We start from the raw sequence: 18,527 nt of genomic DNA, 5'->3' as shown, positions 1-18,527 counted from the left end.
CACACCCCGTCAGACTGCACCCCTTGTTTTGGGGCTAATTTATGGAAGCTCTGCTCAAAATTCTACTCCTGTCTCTTCACAAATTCCACATTTTGAGGAGCTTATCACACCTTTATGAATCTGCATTCTAAATCTCCGGCCGCAGAACAGGGAGAAAGCACAAAAAAGGGATTGTGTTTCCATCAGAGAGTGGGCAGGGAAGACTCGACAGTATCAGAAAGGCATTATTCCCATGTTTCCTCATTCACAGTACACAGCTTTTCAGCTATCAGCCAACAGCAGGAAACACACTGAGGACCGAGGGAGAGGGATTTATTCTGACACAGCCAAGCCTAATAGCTCTAATCTGTCTCTATGCAGGCAGAATGAGAGGACGGTTCGCGTGGCCCACCTCTCTACAAACATTTGTCGCAGATGATGCACAGCTTCATTAAAGACTAGATCTGCTCTTGTAATGCCTTCTCCCATTTGTTAAGAATGAAAAAGAAGCCAGCATCCGGCTGGCAAAACATTGAGGCAAAGTTCTTGTCCACCGACAGTCATCGATAGAATATCTCAGTTCAGAAGTGACTCAGGCTTGCAATGCATGGCATGTTTTTAAGACCCAAATTCATTCATTCAGGCATTTCTTTGAATTTTATTTTATTCTATCCCCTGTCCCTTGATCCCTGACCCTAAAACAATGCAGTCTGATCAGTGGATTCTGATTCACATTTCCAGCACTGTTTCCATACAGAAATGGCAGTTTATTGGAGTTAAGTAGAGGGAGACAAACAGAGAATGTCAGTATGGCTGGATTTTAGCAGTGGAGGTGGGTTGTTTCTGGTCGTACGGTGTGGACTGGCTGCTTTGATATGGCTTTGCCAGGTGAGGTGATGAGTGAGAGGGAAACATATCTAAACACCGCGATCCCACCAGCTGTTATTTCTGCATTGTTATTTCATCATTAGTTGATGCTCATGATCCAGAACAGCTCCCACAGCTTACAGTTGTACATGTTAGCCATTGGATGTTAGGATGTTTACTAAAGCACTGCACATTAAGCTCCCAGACACAAAGGAACAGCAGCAGCAGTGCCCCACCTGAGGACTGAGCCTGTTGTACAAGCGCATCTCCTGAGGCATCCCATCACAGAAGCCAGCCTGCTTTACGAACCTCCACGGAACCAAACCACACAACAGCACTTCCTAGCGATCAGTTCAGATGAGATGATGAGTGAAGCCAGAGAGTGCCAGATACCCCACCACTCAGCGGGGTGACCTGCGGCAAAGAACACCCCTAAAGATGCATTCCTACTGTCTGCTCTACAGCCTCACCTAAACGCCTCAAGTCATCTGACCCCCCTTTTGTGGGTGGACTGAACACTCTTCTAAATTTCTCCTCTGAGCTCCAAAAGTTCCCCTCACATTAGCCCTAACCCCTCCCTTCGACACACACACACACACACACACGCACACACACACACACACCCTCATCCCTCACCAATTCTCCAAGTATGCAGCAGAATGACAGGGTTGCTGTGCATATTACTGTACACTATTGCATATATGCCACCAGCTGGAATTCTGCACAAGAACTAGTTCACGTTATGACACTTCTGCAGAGCCACTCCTTCACAGCACACTGAAGACTGATTGCAAAGAGCATGCATAATTACTCATTATTTATTTGCCTTCTGGAGCTCCATATTTCAGGGCCTAGACATCTTCAGCGCAACCAGGGAACGTTAATAACACTGTAGCTTTCAGATTTAGTTCACAGTCACACCAGGGAGAGGACTTACACTGAATAATTGAACTTAGGCAAAACAGCATGAGCACTAAAATCTTCTTTTTCATTTCCAGGGTTCAGGTGGGAAGCACAGACATTTCGGTCATGTAACGATTATCAGCAGTGTTTTTTCACCTCTGAGTTTTACCCACCTACTAGAATGGCGCACTTCTGTTCTGTGTGCTCAATCTGAGAGACAGAGTGACAGACAGACAGACCTCCACAACCTGAACAAAGTAACAAACAAACCCTCAGACCGGAGAAATGGCCATGCTGTTCCAGCCCTAGGTAATCATACGCTGGACTTTGAGACTGGCAATGTACAGAGAGATAGCGTATATCACACTCTGACAACAGCAATGAGGGAGAAGAGCCTGTTCATCCATGCTGCATGCTGTTCGCCCGAATCCGACTCCAATTTCTACCTTGATTGCTTTGACACCAGATAGCTTAAACAAAAATTGCTACACTGAGACCTGCATAGAGACCCCCCCCCCACCACCACCACCACCGAGTATGTATTCCATCAGGCTGCCTGCACTCTGCCCCCACCCCCACCCCTCCCGAGCCAAACAGCCTCCTCAGAAATGTCCCGGGATACTGGCGCTCCACTCCAGGCACCTGTCAGTCAGCAGGAGCTGTGGGAGATGAGTTTCCTCCCAGCGATACTCCAGTAATGAACCCCCTGGGACCCCAGAGCCCCTGCTATGTCACACAGACTTATACAACCACATACATGTATAACACTATGCCCAATGATCTGTTGTTCTCAGTATCAACATCCATTTAAGTCAAGTACAATATGGACAGATATGCATATATATATATATATATATATATATATATATTTATATATATATATATGGACAGATTCTTGGGACGCTGGTGGGAAGGTTGAGCTTAGCTAAAAAAGATAAGGCTATGGATACGGTTCGAGAGAGACTAAAGTCCCAGCCTCTTGGCTGGAAGTAAACATTCACAAGTCAAGTCATTTATGTCACGTTAGTCGTTGTGGGCCTGCGCTCCCACGGTGGCAGTCCTGAATACCGCATGACCATTTCAAGCACTGTAACTTTCATCTGAATGCACTGAGAGTCCCTGGAGCATTTGCAGCACCAAATCCGGTGACATATTTTAAAATATATATTTAGCTAGTAATTGTGTATTCTTAGGGCCACACTATGTCTCGCAGTAAAAGGCTCACAGACTACAATCTACTAGCAGGAAGCTGAACTGTTGTAGATGTCTGCTGGTCTCACTATTTCACAAAAGCAGAAATTCTCCAAAAGCGAACTAAATGCCACTATCAGGGCCACTGGTGTATTTCACTGTTTGACTATCAGGGACGCAGATATGTGGAGTTTTGAATGGCTGTGGACTGCTGAAGTCCACAGCTTTAGACGTGACTGCATGCGGATATCGAGTGTGCGTAATCTGGCCTGCTTTTTCCATCTCACTTCTTTTCCGCAACTTGCCCATAATCCTCTTGCTATTTTCCCTCCTCCTCAGCGGGATAATCGTGTTGTAAAAGAACACGGACTTCCTGACAAGGTATTGACTGAATTTTGATCCGCTTCCATATTGACCGGGTAACGGTGTGGTAATTACCAGCACCTTATCGGAATTACACATGATGGTGAATTGTTTTTTTTTCACTCTGGGAGTGAAAAAAGAATATAAATCGTTGTATGAAATCATCCAAGGAAGAAACCAAAACTAAGCAATTTGTCTCTCAGAGATACTGTGTAATTTCACTGTGCTGCATATGAGCTCCAGCCCCAAACTGCAGAATAACCAGTTCCAAAGTTCACAGACAGACATAGGCTCTCTCATAGTCTCTCCCTCTCTCTTTTGCTGTTGAGTTTGAAAAAAAAAACCAGGACGCCCCCCCACCCCCCCACTGTAGCCCGCACATCTCCATATCTCACTGGATGCACAACTTTTCTCTGTGTCTGACATTATGCCCCAAGCAGCCTCCCTCTAGAGGGGGAAACTGAATCAATTATTCAGCCAGAATTCTTGCTTCACAATTAAGTGCATTTGCAATCGGCACTTGATAAATGCACTGAAACATTGGCCTACTATACATTCTATATACTGACATTCTACACTCCACCTCCAGACAAGTCTCTCAGTATCCTCCATAACTATCTTTGACAGCTTTGATTTTACAGAACAAACACTCTGCATTATCAGCCTCTATAGCTTTTCACCATGGGTCAGGTGTCAAGACTTGGGAAGCATGTCTTTGTCAACTGACAAACCTGACCTCTCAGGGAAAAAAAAACATTGAAACAACCAAACAGGATAGAGCAGAAGCATAGATATCACACAGGCAATATACATGTAACTGATAAGGGTTTCACTGCTTTGCTGTCTCCATTATGCACCCCTAACATTTCAGGGTGAGTTATTACCACAGAGCATCAGCAGTAGAAAACAAGACATAGATGGTTGCTAATCTGTCCCGAACTCCAAGTGACCTAATGAATTACAGACGTGTTTTAGGGTGATGGCAGCCTGTCACTTTCATTACTGGCCTGCAGAATCATCTATTGTGTTATCCTTCAACAGGACAGCATAACCTTAGACCAGAGAGACCACACTGTCTGCAGTCTTTCACTACCGGCAAGCAAAAAAAACACTGATTCAGCTAACTGTTGTCCCAGATGACCCAATCTAGCCTCCCTGACCAACTATTTAGTATTTTCTTCAGAAACCGCTACAAAATTCAACCCAACAATGCACAAAGGGGAAAAAACCAAGTTTTAAGATTGACAATACGGTTCTGTAACCAAAACGCAGGATGTTATAAGTGGGACAGGGGTGTGAAAAGGGTTTGGGGGAACCTTCCTCCTCAGTTTTTAAGCTGTCTGAAGAAAGCTAGAGAACTTGCTGACCTGCCCCCCACTGCCAGGATGGACAGGGCAGGGAAGAGCTTGTGAGCTCATGCAGCACAAAATTTTATGCTTCATATCTTGACCTAGATATGGAAACGAGAGGCAGGCAGTGAGATGGGATTTTAGAGCCACCTTAAGTGCAGGACTGCCAGGGATCAGCAAAATCCAGGTCCAGACTGTCCACAATTAAAGTGATTGATAACACCAGATAACAGGCCTAACAACATTTCACAAGCTGGGAGTAGAGAATGGCACTCTGAGTGCCAGCCCAGAGTCAGCTCCTGCTCCAGTTGAAAACTCAGCCTCCCAACTGGGTTAGCATTTGTATAAGCTGTTACATTTAAGCACTGTCATAACAGCAGCTGTCCTGGATTCCCAGAGCCGCCAATGTGTATGGCCTGTAGGCTGAGCTGACCCAGGGACCCGCATTTGTGCTTGCCGTAGTGGGCAACCATCGCATCCCCTTGCAATGGGAGCCGGAGTGTCATTAACACATGCACTGAGGCAAGGGCGGAGTGGGGGCAGTACATTGGCTCTCCTGTTCCCGTTCTGCCTAATTGGCCGACATAGCTCCTGAGCCTGCCCCCAGACCCCGGCCTCTACTGACACAACCAATCACAGCGGAGCATTCTGACCCTGCTTCTGCAACCTCGGGCCATAATTAAAAATTTTTTGGAAAAGCTCTTCAGATCCTGCCCACGACCCCCCTGGCCTGAAACCACAGGTGTGTTCCTCTGTAACTCTGCTCATCTTTGTTGCATGCAGGAGATTTCAGTGTGTTTGGTCTGGCATGTTCACCCTAAAAATGTAGCTTTTTTTGCCCCCTTCTTGTTGTTTACAGGAAATCTAAAGTCAAAGGGTACCAAAAAGTGAAAGTGGAGTTTTTGAAACAAGGGTTTTTGATTAGTGTGGTCTCGCTGTTGTATCTCTACCTCCGTGTTGTTTAGGGACGTCTTCTGGAAACAACTGCAATAGGAGGATGAAGGCATGAGGCACATTTACACTGCTGTGGCAGCATGTTTGAGGGTTTGGTGGCTGAGAGAGGGACTGTCCACAGCATCCCCAGCCTCTTCTGAGACTCAATACGTCATGTGAGCAGTAACTGCAGGTGACACGCCGGGAACCCCCCTGCCGCTCACCAGGTGGACTCGAAGAGATTGTGATTTTTTTCCCCTTTTTTTACTCAGCGCACTGCGGATCAGGGGAGAGGGGGTGCACTCGCACACCTGCACTCCGCTGTGACGGGTGTCCTGTCTGCATGGCAAGCGAGGCGTGCGACGGTGAGGGGTTTCACTCTGGAGAGCATCCCACGGTGCGTCACAGCCAAAAGGCCGCGCGCCGATCCTGGAGCCGAGCCCGGGGAGCGATCTGGGCCACCGCCACAGAGAGCGGCGAGTTCCCGAGAGCGGCGAGAGCAGCGAGTCCCCGCCATGTTTTCATCTGCTGCTCTCAGGCTAAATAAAGCTGCCCCCGGGAGCTCTGAGACGCGGTGATGAACACATAGTTGGGCAGATTCTCCAGCCTGTTTACGGAGAGCTCAAGGCGTACCACTGCCCATTCCAAACATTGAGTTTCCAATTGGGTGGCTACCCTTTCAATCTGCAAGCCCTTCGCCAAAAGAGAGGGCGGACAGGATACAGGAAGGAAAAGGAGAAACGATGTGGAAGATGCGATGAGATGTTGGAGATCAACTACTGTACGTTATGCATTTGAGGGCATTGCGAGAGAGTGTGATACACTACGCACATATCTGATCTAACAAAATGAATGTCTTTTCCCTTACATCAATAAGCTCCATAATCCAAAAATATGTGAAATGTGATAAATCAGCTCTACATGCTGTAGTGCATCTTTGTTATGGTGAATATGCAATCAGAAGATCATATTCACTGTGTGAACTCTAGACTGGAATCTCCCATCACTCCAGTCACTCCATCAGACTGAGGGATTTCAGCTAGCAGATGTCATTACACTGTGTGGGTTGTTCTATGCAAACTGATGTGGTTTTGATGAGGTGTGCCCCTTCTACAGAGAAGAGAGTACGCACAGACCGTGTCCTGCTAGCACAGTTGGAGAGTAGCCCATAATTACACTGACAATCTGAAAATGAATTGCCTAAGAAAATGTCTACAGAGACTGTTTTGGCACAAGTTTGGAATACAACCTCTGGTCCCTTTTTCACAGTGCTTTCACCTTGAAGACATCTTGGCATGACATGCTCTGAGGGAGACAAGATTCAAAATCTTGGATAATCGTTTTGGGAACATTTTAGGCAATTGTTTCCTTACAGATGGTGTTTTCATACTCAGCAAGAGCGTTGAAAACCATCCCCAGCAGGGTAATGATAAATCCCTAATGGTTCCCCCTGGCGAAAGCATTGTGGAAACCACAGAAAACATTATGGTTCTAACACTGATCACACTGAGCCACCTTATGAACCAGCATGCTAAATCTGAGGTCAGCAGGTTCTGCGGAGTGTAATAGTTTTAACATTATGAAAAATGATGTTCTCAGAAGTGTGCAGCAGAGGATATGTAAATGTCTATATAACAGTCATCAGTCTAATCATTGAGACATGCAATGTAGACAGCAGAAAGATTCCCAATATCGAATTTTGAGTTTCTGTGACATAAGGAACCTGTCTCTGGTGTTGATGGGGATTTTGATTGACAGCCGGGTCATTAGCCTCATGTCAGGTCTCATCTGCGGAACTTCATTTCCCAGCATGCTTAGCACAGGCACTCAGCATTAAACTGTAACTAGAAATCGGGTTTGACATGATATTCAGTGACATGCAACTATAAATAATAAAATAGCAATGTTATGTAATTCAGTAAAGGTATTGAAACATGGATGTTGAACCATGGGAATAAAATAAATGGTAATCACACACTTTTTTGTTTCATAGGCTAAGAACACAACAGAAATGGAAAGTAGAAATATAATGTCTAAACACCCACAGTGTTCTTTTATTCAGAGTGGAAATGGTTTGAACTGAGGCAAGAAGGGAATTGTTATTACACTATTCAAAGACTGATCAAACATTAGGACTTTTTTTCTTTACTGTTCAATACAGTTCATGATTTCATCACAGCATTTTATGGTGGAACTACAGTCAGGTTGAATGCTTCACGGCCTAATAAACACAGCTGGTAGAGTTATTACAGAAGTAACAGGCAAGTACTTTATTGATTCCTTTATTCAGTTATTTGTTTGTTTACTTTTTGAAGGCATATACATCTACATGAGCATTCTGTATTAAAGCCTGGGGGCCTTTACAATCAAAGGCCATTTCCATCACCATTTTCAGTCATAGACTGTTGCCATAAATGATGAAATATTGTAATATTAATGCGGTTTTGACTGCTGCTCTAATAGCTTGGGAGCACAGAGTAAGGCTATTAACATCTCCTTAGTCATATTGCAGTATCCGGTTGCTTGCTGTGAGAGTTCCATGCAATAATGCCAGTCACAGAAAAGCATGGGTGCCCTGTCACTGTTTTATCACCCCTCTGAATTCCCCTGCAGTGACACACAGTGCTTGTATCTGTTAGGCAGAGGAAGACAGGTTTTTGAAACCTGTACCAGAAACTGCATGTGTTTTCCTGTCTGCCTTACAGGCCCGGACTGGGTGGAACAGGCTGATTCTGTAACTCATTTTGACGACAGCCAGATCTCAACCAGCAGTGCAGAGGAACGGGAGAGAATAATGACAGCAGACAATACCTTCGCTGGCGTCTCTAAAAGACGTGATATCACACGTCGTATTTGTACCTGCGGAGCATGACAGTAAAGCACTGCAACATGATTTTCAAACAAGGTGGAGAGACCCAGCCTTCTACAGCACACTGCCTGACTCAACGCACAAACCTCCTCAGCCACTCACAAATACAGACATATAGACCCTTTACTCTTTACATACACACACCATTGTGCTTATACAGTACTCATACACACATGTGCATATTCATATACACACACACAAACTCATACACGCATACACACACAGACACATGTATGCTCATTCACACATACTTATACATATGAACATACGCTCATATACTTACATATACACACACTCATAAATGCACACATACCTCATGCTTATGCACATATACATATGCAAGACAAACACATACACAAATGTATATTCATACATACACACTTACACATTTAAACATTCATGAACTGATACACATATACATATGCACACACACACACACACACACACACACACACACACGCAATGTATATATGCATATTTCCCCACATACACAGCCACAAACACTCACACTCAAAGTCACACACACTTACTGATCACATCTATTATCTACATGCGCATGCATACACACACACACACACACACACACACAACACAACCGTAGCATAAACGTAAGAGAACACGTGACCCTCTGATGCAGAGAGACAATGGAGGTGGGGCAAGAGAATGAACCCCGGCACCTGGCTCCAGCGCTGGACCGGGCTACTCCACAAAACAGCACGTCCAGACGACTGCATACTCACAGCAATCTGCAGTCCTCCCAGCCCCTGTCTCTCGGAGCATTTACAGCGGCATTCTCAGGGGCCGTGACGCAACACTGCCTTTTTGCAGGCTAATTAGCCCTCTGTGCTACTTTACCTGGAGATAACCACCTCTCAAACAGGAAGTGTGGAGAGTCACTCAGCAAGACGTCCTGTTCCTTCTGCACCTCTCAATTTTTCAAATAATGTGATGGGAAAATGATCATCCCTTCCATTCACTTGAGAAATGAAAATTCAGAGAGATCGTGGTCATGCTGGGCAATTTTATCACAAAATACATTGTGATTGAACAGAAAAGTCATTTGACAGCCAGCCAGTCTGAATGACATGATCATTAAGGTAAGAAAAAAGATTTGGGTTGGTTTCTGCTTGAAATAGCTTCTTGAGGAGAGGCAAGCAGTTTATAGTTCTATCAGCTGTTTCCTTTAAAGTTGGCAGGAGCTAAAGATCAATAGTTCACCCATTGACTTAAATTTGAGAGTGATTGAGTTAGTCAAACAGCATATGAGGTGGCTCTTTTCGGCTGTCAAATAAAACCACATCTGGACGTTTTAGAATAATACAAGTCTGTGCTCCTGAGGTGGATTGATTTCTGAACTGCTAAAAATACAAATAACTATCTGGCATTGAGAAAACTTTTTACATTGCAATCCCACTGTGATAATTTCAACAGTTCAGAATCTGTCAACCAGAGTCCTTACACATGGAGCTGTGTTCCTCAACCCAGCTTCAAGGAGCCTGAGGAGAATCGTTTTTTAAATATTATTATTCAAATTGGCCTCCATTAATTAAACAATTGCAAAAGGGGAATAAAACTTCACCCACTGATGAGGACCAAAGATAAACACATAACTGCCACATTATATGAACAGACTTGAGAGCCTGTTTGTAGATGCCAATTGTCTTCACGCTTATTGAGTTCTGACTGGTTCATCGCAGCTTGTCAATTACCTGACTGCTGCAGCCTAAATATACTGATCATTTCATAAATGTAAGCAGCATAAATGTGTTTATGAATGTAAGAAAGTGTTTTCGATTTACATGCACAACATCTGCAGCAGAAAATGGAAATCCAGTACATATGCAACATATGCAAAGAGTTATTACGACCATGTGCGGCAACAATAGTTATTACAATCGTCATCGTAGTCATCATCACCATCATCATCCTCATCATGAATAACAGCAACCACATCCTTTCACTCAAACCAAATCAACAAGCCCGTTTGACACACTGGTGATAACCATGGGGGGTATAAGGTGTAAAAGTCTACACAGCAGGCTAGTCTGAACAAAGTCATCTCCCATTCGACTTCACCCGAAGCGCACAGAAAGAAACTCTCCCCAGGTCTACTTTATTTACAACAAACACATACCGCTGATCATTAATTTCGTGCTTGAAAAAACTCCGCTTTAAACGATGGCAATCCTATCCGTGAGCTCTTTATACGATATGTTTCAGCTAAAAGCAAATCACCATTACAGTGTACGCTTAATGATTTTCTCATCTCCGTTGGGTGGGAACGGGGCACCACTGCCATCCCCATTGAAAAAGGTGACTACTAAACATGCAATTGTGCATTTAGTTGCCTACGTAAATATAAAATGTTAAGAAATATTAGAAGTGGGTCGAAATTATCGTGTCTATCTCACCCACGCACAACATTTGTGTAAAACCGCAAACACATGCGTCTCCTTCAAACAAATATTAAATTTACGCGTTATTTGCACCTGAAAGTCAATCAGCTTCTTTTTAAATTCAGAATTTACATATATCTAACGAACAGCCAGGGTGGTGTTTTTAGAGTGGCGTACGCACATAACTGCATACTAGATGTACAAGAAGCGTTAGGAGAGTGCAATCGGAAACACAGTTCTAGTAAGCGGATAACGTATTGGCGAATCTGAGTTTTAGATAAGTGATCAGGAAGAAAAATCGTGGCCCGAAACTTTAATATAAGGTGTGTAGCATACTCTGAAGTCATCGCAGCGTTCCTAAACGAAGAGACACATCATAACATTACACTTGCCTGCATGAAACGGTGATCTCCACTTTGGTGGCAGGAATGCTTCCCGTGATAGGGTCGAACTCGCAGACCGAAGCCATGTCGTCCAGTTTGTCCATAACGTCTCCCTCCATGAGCGCCCGGGACTCGGGGTAGCCCGCTAGTTCGCACAGCCTGGCCCCGTTTAAGTCCCTGGAGCAGATCCACAAATCGCACGCCTTCGGTCAAACGGAGAGACCGCTGTAGAACGTCAGGAGAAACAAACGTCTGAGCCGATTGACTGAGCGTCACCAAAAGTGTTCTTTCAAACTATAAAACAGCTAGGAATACCAGGCAGAAAGCTCAGAGTCAGTGACAGACGCCTGTGATGAAACTGTAATTGAATACATGGGGGAGGAAGGTCGTAGCCTGTTTGTGCGCCAAGTACTTCACCGTGTTCTGCAAAGAAAGCTCTCTTCTCGCAATGAGCCGTCGGAGGAGTGAAAGCTGCGAACTCCACCCCCTTCACATTCTTCTACATGCGGGCTGCCGCTGCTCCTCGTAGCTGAAGCCATTAATCAGTCGTCACGGCTCGTTTGTGTTCCAATCCCGTATGATTTGCGAGGGCTTAACAGAGCAACAATTCCTTGTCAAACACACAGACGTATGTGTTTCATTTTCATAGGAAATGTTACATCTGCATATGTGTATGATGTACATAAAATCGGATATGCGTTACTGTACGTAGTACTGGCATGAGTTTATCTTTTTTCATTTCTCATTTTCTTGTATAGACGATTCATATTAGCAATTAGTAAATGTTCAGTGAATTAACGACTGCTGAGACAACTAAACCCTTAGGTATGTGTTACACTGAGTCAAAAATAAGCACGGCTATTATTATCATTTGTGTTTGTAAAAATACCAAAAACCATATGAAAATAAACTGTGTTCAATGTGTTCTGTTAGTTTAACTACCTTCCGGAATATGCAGCTGTGTCCAATGTCCGAAAGGTGCGCGCGGTCCCTTTTCGCCATGCAACTCTGAAAGAATCGCAGGTTGCGGAGCGCACAGCTCGAAGGGTGAACGCCTCTTCAGCACCTACATGCCGGACAGCTCCTCACTACCAAAGGATATCGCATTGATGAATTCACAACTTTTTTCCGCGTTATCGTTGTTTGCACATAAAAGAGGACATTTGTTTGCTTTACGCACTATTGACACAGTTTCTGACTTTACTCAGTGGGTAAGACGAAATGGAGTTTATTACGACAAGACACCCCACAGCTCCATCCAACGTGCAGCGAAAATTCGCGCCATATTTGGTGAAAATTCATTTTCTGGGCCCAGCATTTAACGTCGTGAAGGTTTATGTTGATACATACCGGAATTAATGTTTGTGTACTGCTTAACTAAACCGTACGATTTAGGCGAACATAACATAAATGTTTTTTAAACGACATTATTCCAAGAAATGTTTGAATGGAGGCATAAATAATGTCGAAAACCTTTCTGTAATATTTGCGAACAGGGGGCATTACACAGATTTATGTTTAAAAACAAAAATTAGGCTAGAGTCGTCCGCATGCATCTAACAAAAAGCGTTGATCTCGACCATTCGGGTAATTTAACAGACACCCCCATGACTGACCTTACACGTTCAAACTTATCCCTTGTGTCTAAAGGGCAACGATAATTATAACTCATGCTTAACTGTACAATAAAGTCGTAACCCGAATTAAACTCGTCAGGGCATGAATTATAAATGAACTTGGCAAAGTTAATATGTGAAGTTTTATCGCTGCAATCCGCAGATAAAGCAGCATCATTTAATTCACAATTGATTTCCTATTATTTTCACATGGGTTGGCTATTTGAGTAAAAGCGTATCTTTTTTCGGTGAAGAATACGAAGAGGTAAGAGAATGGGTCAGATGATCCGGCGCGAGAATTCATACAGCAGCTAATATCCTTCCCCGTGGTACCCCGGGCGGTGCTCGCCCTGGCGCAAGCTGCAACAAGATCATTTATTCCCCCCTGATGCAACGTTATTGATGTCTTTCCCGTTTGCCTGGTGCATTCGTTCCAAGATCGGACTGCGTGAGAGTTAGACACGCTCGCGTTTCAGAGACACATTTACGGCCGTGACCGTCTCACTTCAGGAACGGAAACGGATTACTTTTCCATGAATAACTCTTTTGGGGTCCAACAGATACCGTTCGGCCCACTGCGTTAGTGGCACACCCCTGCACAGGAAAGACAGCAGCCTCCTGTAAAGGGAAAGAGGCATGCCCAATACAAGTTACAACATTTTTATCTGCCGCTCAAATCATTCCATGTTTTCAAACACTCAAAACAAGAAAATATTATGTCATCACTGCACATACTGGACACTGGACTTCCCACAGTCAGTAAAGGGAACCATACAGGGTAACAATAAAAATACAGCTTTTGGCTCCTGCCTCTGGGGTTTTACTGTACGTGCGTTTGTTTTGTGTGTTTTCTGTGTGCCTGTGCATGGTTTTGGTGACGGAGGACATACCTGAAGTTGAAATCATGCCACTTTGAAGTATACAGCTCCACTCAGTCCCCTCATGCTGTTAGAATGTGAATCTGTGTGTAATTGCCTTGAATCACAGCTAATATTATCTTTGTGCCTGCTGAGAAAATTCTGCAGGAGTATGTCACAAGGGGGGAGCTCCAGAGGAAGACTTATTGAATGCTGTAAGGTGAGAGAGAAAAAAAAAGTGTAAATCACACAGATGCCTTTGCTTGTAGATAATGAGCACAACTGTGGAGACACTAAGCGCCCTTTGTATTAATGGCAGGCATGATGAGAAGCTGTAATACAGGACAATGTTGTGGAGAGGTAAAAAAAGAAGTTAAAAGCCATATTATGATCTGGCATACCCAGAACACACTGGTTCTTTAAGTTTCCCTGGTTGGTGGTTGGTTGAAGAGTGAGTGATATGAGTTTGGTAGCTCTGGAAGGTACCCTTGCTGGTGATTGGTTGAAGAGCCCTAAGAGTTCAGTTGAGAAAGTCCTGGAAAGCATATTTAAGGCCATACAATCAGATCATCCCCCCTCTCCTGATTATTTTGACTTGCAAAAAACTGTCTTTCAAGACTTCCAAAATATTGAAAAATCTCTTAGCTTCTTAGATAACTAATAACATTATCTCATTGTGATATTACACAATCCACATGGGACACACAGGTAGAACCACTCCTGTTTGAATAGGATGAATCAGATAAAAGTTTTCTGCCACCAGGTGCTCCTAATCCATTCTCGAAAGGAAAACCCAGACAGACAGCGTCTCATAATAATAATATTTCCTTATCGCAAGAATATGATCAAATGTTCTGAAACACATAATGTGTTATGCTTGAGCTTGGTATGATGTGTGGCAGTTCTGAGTTTCCCTAAGTTGGTGTTTTGCATATTCTATTTATTCATTTTGGTTTTCACTCTTTTGTTTCCAGGTTCTAGGCCCACACTGAGCAGTCCAAACCCCCACTCCTGGAAGCTCCCAGCTGCTCTGGGCCTGAGGTGTGGCTGTCCTGGAATAAGAATGTCATGGTGGCATTAAAAGAATGATCTGTTTACATGTCACTCATGGTCCTTGGAGACTGCTGCTTGTCAACAGATGCTTTGGTTTTTCAGAGAAGCACATGGTGTAAATGGTATAAGTAAACTCCTTTCTGTGTGTATATGTTCATGTAAAAGTGTGTGTGTGTGTGTGTGTCTGTCTGTCTGTCGGTAGGGATTTGGGGGGGGGGGGGGGGGCAAGTATGTAAACATGAGTGTGGGCTAGGGGGGCAGGGGTCACTGCCATCCATCATTGCTGCCTTCACACTAGCAGCCCCCAGAGTGTGACGCTGTCTCGCAGAGAGCGATTACCTTCCCTTTTCTCACTGATGGCTTCAGCCTTCTTCAAAGAGATTGCTTCAGTAATTAGACAGAAATGGCTGATCTGCCGACGACCTGCAGAGCCTCAGCCCCCTCCACACACGCACACGCACACGCACACGCACACGCACACGCACACGCACACATGTGCACGCACACGTACACCCACACTCACACGCACACACGCATATGCACACACACACAACACACACGTCATATGAGAGCACAGCTCAAAAGGCCAGCAGATGAGAGCTGAGCCCTGCAGGTGTGACTACAGGCTGTTGGGTGAGTGGGAGGTCTCATCACCATACCAACAGTGCTCATGTGATTAGATGGGGGGCCTTCCTTTCCTATGGCAAAAAAGAGAAGATATAGCCTGATATGATTAATTCCTATTAACCCCCCACCCCCACCCACACGCACAAGCACAAGCACACACATACACACACACACACACACACACACACACACACACACACACACACACAGCCCCGCAAGGCCTTCCACTTCCCTTGCCACGGCTGGCATATCAGTGCACTGCAGGAGGGCAGCCAGGGGGCATGTCAGATCACACTCCCCTGGATCTCATCGTGGCCCCACACAGAGGTAAAACCATGACTCATCTGCCATAACCAAAACAGCAGGTATCCTGGCTGGCTGGTACCCGGTCTGGATGCCAGGTGTAATCTATCCATACGTCTCACACCACAATGTTCCTTTTGCTCCGTTGAAATCAGGTTAGTACTTTACAGCTCTAATGCTGTAACTTCAGTGTAACTTTCACTTGGCTAATTGTTTTCGTACAATGAGCTGCATAATCTGGGGGAAGCGCAGGAAATTGCGATTTATTGCTGGAGTGTTATCACATGTTTACCATATTTTTACGCCTTTACCCTCAGCTGTAAAACAGAGTGCACCCGAGAACAGAAACTAGCCTTCGGGCTATGTGGGGTGTATGCCAGAAACTAGAAACAGCTAAAACCAGAGCACTCCTTAGAGCCAAAAATCATCCATTGAGCACATGCTCATTGGCATCAAAGGTATGCTTATTGTTTGTTGTTTTTCTCTCCCAGTTTGGCATAAAATGTGATCCAAACAGTGTGCAGTCTATGGTTGAATGCACGATAGCAGGCCATGTGGCCATGATTTCCTAGCCAATATAACAGACTGAAACTGCAGGAGTGTGAGAGAGACAGCCACACCACACCAGCCTAATGCGATACTGTACCTGGCTACAGACATCTGTTGCCAATGGTCTGGAGCAAGCAGGAGCTCACAGGTTGGACATGTGTGTAGACGAGGAGGGAGAGAGAAGGACATGGAACCACTTTCTACAATACTTTTGAGAGGAATAGGAGGTTTGAGGTGGGCCTGTATTGCAATAAATTGTTGGGGTTGAGGTTAGGCTTCTTGAGGAGACACTTGATAGCTACTTTGAAGGACTGAGGTATATACCCTGGCATTAGGGAGGTGTATTAATAACATTTAGCAGTGTTGCAGCAATCACTGGTAGCAGTTTCTTCAATAGCTTTGTAGGCTTTGCATCCAACAAACAAGTAGATGACTTAGAAGAAGTAATTAAAACCGTAAATTCACAAAAATTTAACTGGAGCAAAGGAGTGCAGTATTGGGGATGTCTGAGCATCTATTTGTTCAACACACACACACAATATAATATCAGTGCATAATAAGAGTAGGAATAAAAATAATATCTAACAGAGCACACAGGAAGTAGATTGACTAGAAACCTCTTCAGGACTTGAAGAAATGTTCCCATATTTCTGCTCATTTAGCTCATGTAACCTGTTATATAATCTGGCTGTGACTCTTTCCATAAGTGTGTGATCAGACAGCAAGAGACCTTTTTGTTGTTCTTTTTGTTAATCACAGTTACCCATTGCTTTTTTTCTGTATAGGTAGAGAAAGCTTCAGAAACCACTCTCAGAAATCATTTGTCCTTTGAAAGAGAAGCTGTGTGTTTGGAGTATACGAAGCGTGGCAGAAGATGGAACAAGAGTGAGAGAGGGAGCTCATAATTGTCGTTCAGCAGGTTTCTATCATAGGACAGCACTATAATGCATGGATGTAGCCAGCTGTTTTGTCCACCTGACAGTTCTCATATAGCTTGGAGTCCCTGAGCTTCCCATTAGGAAGACCCTTTTGATGTATAAGATTTGGCATTATTGGAAATAGACATGGTCATGTCATACATTTTGATACATACAGCAACGTATATCTCACATATACGGTCACTACATTTGTAATAATCCCTTGTCCAATTGTGTATTGGTTCAATTTCCCCATTGTGTGAATTAATTAACCTGTATATTTTTGACACTGGCTTGTTTAAATCTTTGTGCTTCAAAGGACATATGTTCAAAAACAACTGCATTGCAGTGGGAAATAAATGGTGACATCTTTATGAAGACAGATTGCCTGATGAGTTCTAGGGGAGATGAACCAGTGATGAGAGAGACGAGAGTCTCGTCACTGAGCAGAGAGTTGCTGGGATAAAGTATGAAGAAGTGTGTAGCAGTAAGGAGGAGGCCTTGTAACCCAAGGGTTGTACAGTTCGCACTGCTGTTGTACTCTTCTGCAATGTTATTAACCTTAATTGTCTCAGTAAATCAATACTATTCTAGATAAGCATCTTCTAAACAAATATAATGTGGACAGCATTGACAGGTTCTTCTTCAAAGCTGGAAACGCTAAATATTCATTAATTCCTGTCATAACACAGACACGCAAGAAGCTCTGCAGTGTCTAAATACAGGGAACGAGACCAAAGCCATTTCTTCCTGGCACAATTTATAAGAATGACCAACTGACCCTATCAGCAGCCTTCACTCTGTCTGTGACTGCCATGGGAGGCTGAGTGATTTGGAATGCTTCCTGCACAAAGTTAAGGGGCCTCCTATCGATTGCCCAGTCAATTGTCTTATCTATTTCTGATTGATCACAGAGGACAAAAGATAGGAGCACAGTTCCAGTTAACAAAGATACTGAGTTATTCATCATTTTAATGTATGCATTTACTTTAACAGCTGGGTCAATAACTGCTGGGAAGAGCTTCTTGCCAATTTTCAACAAGACAGAGCAGAATCTGAATTGTTATATAGAAGGTAATAGTTTCCATAAGAGTTTATGGAATTTGGTTGGTTGCCCATCTAGACCAAATGACATTCAGGTGGAGATTACTACAGTTGTAACTTGGAGTTTTTCACTTTTTAATTCACTGAAACAATGGTGAAAAGTGATGGAATATCTGCATAATACGATATATAATGCAGAGATATTGCTATATTTGAGGTATTTCAAGTCATGACTGGTTTAAATTAAACTTTCTGCTTATCTGTTAGGATGCTGCTGTGGTTGCATTGGTAATATCCATCTGAAGATTTTTCTTTGCTGGGAAGGAGC

The 18,527-nt window shown here is 43.9% G+C and overlaps 1 protein-coding gene across 1 annotated transcript in view; it reads right to left on the bottom strand.

The window, feature by feature from the left end:
- The window catches only part of cpne5a (copine Va), a 109,505-nt gene extending 97,702 nt beyond the window's left edge, over positions 1 to 11,803 (bottom strand). Inside the window, exon 1 of the mRNA XM_036532794.1 lies at positions 11,243 to 11,803. Coding sequence (XP_036388687.1) covers positions 11,243 to 11,352 — 110 coding nt within the window. The 5' untranslated portion in view covers positions 11,353 to 11,803. The remainder of the gene's footprint in view (positions 1 to 11,242) is intronic.
- Between the last annotated feature and the right edge of the window lie 6,724 nt (positions 11,804 to 18,527).

The sequence above is a fragment of the Megalops cyprinoides genome, chromosome 7 (assembly GCF_013368585.1).
Source record: "Megalops cyprinoides isolate fMegCyp1 chromosome 7, fMegCyp1.pri, whole genome shotgun sequence".
NCBI classification, from domain to species: domain Eukaryota; kingdom Metazoa; phylum Chordata; class Actinopteri; order Elopiformes; family Megalopidae; genus Megalops; species Megalops cyprinoides.
This window is presented reverse-complemented; position numbering and strand designations above follow the sequence as displayed.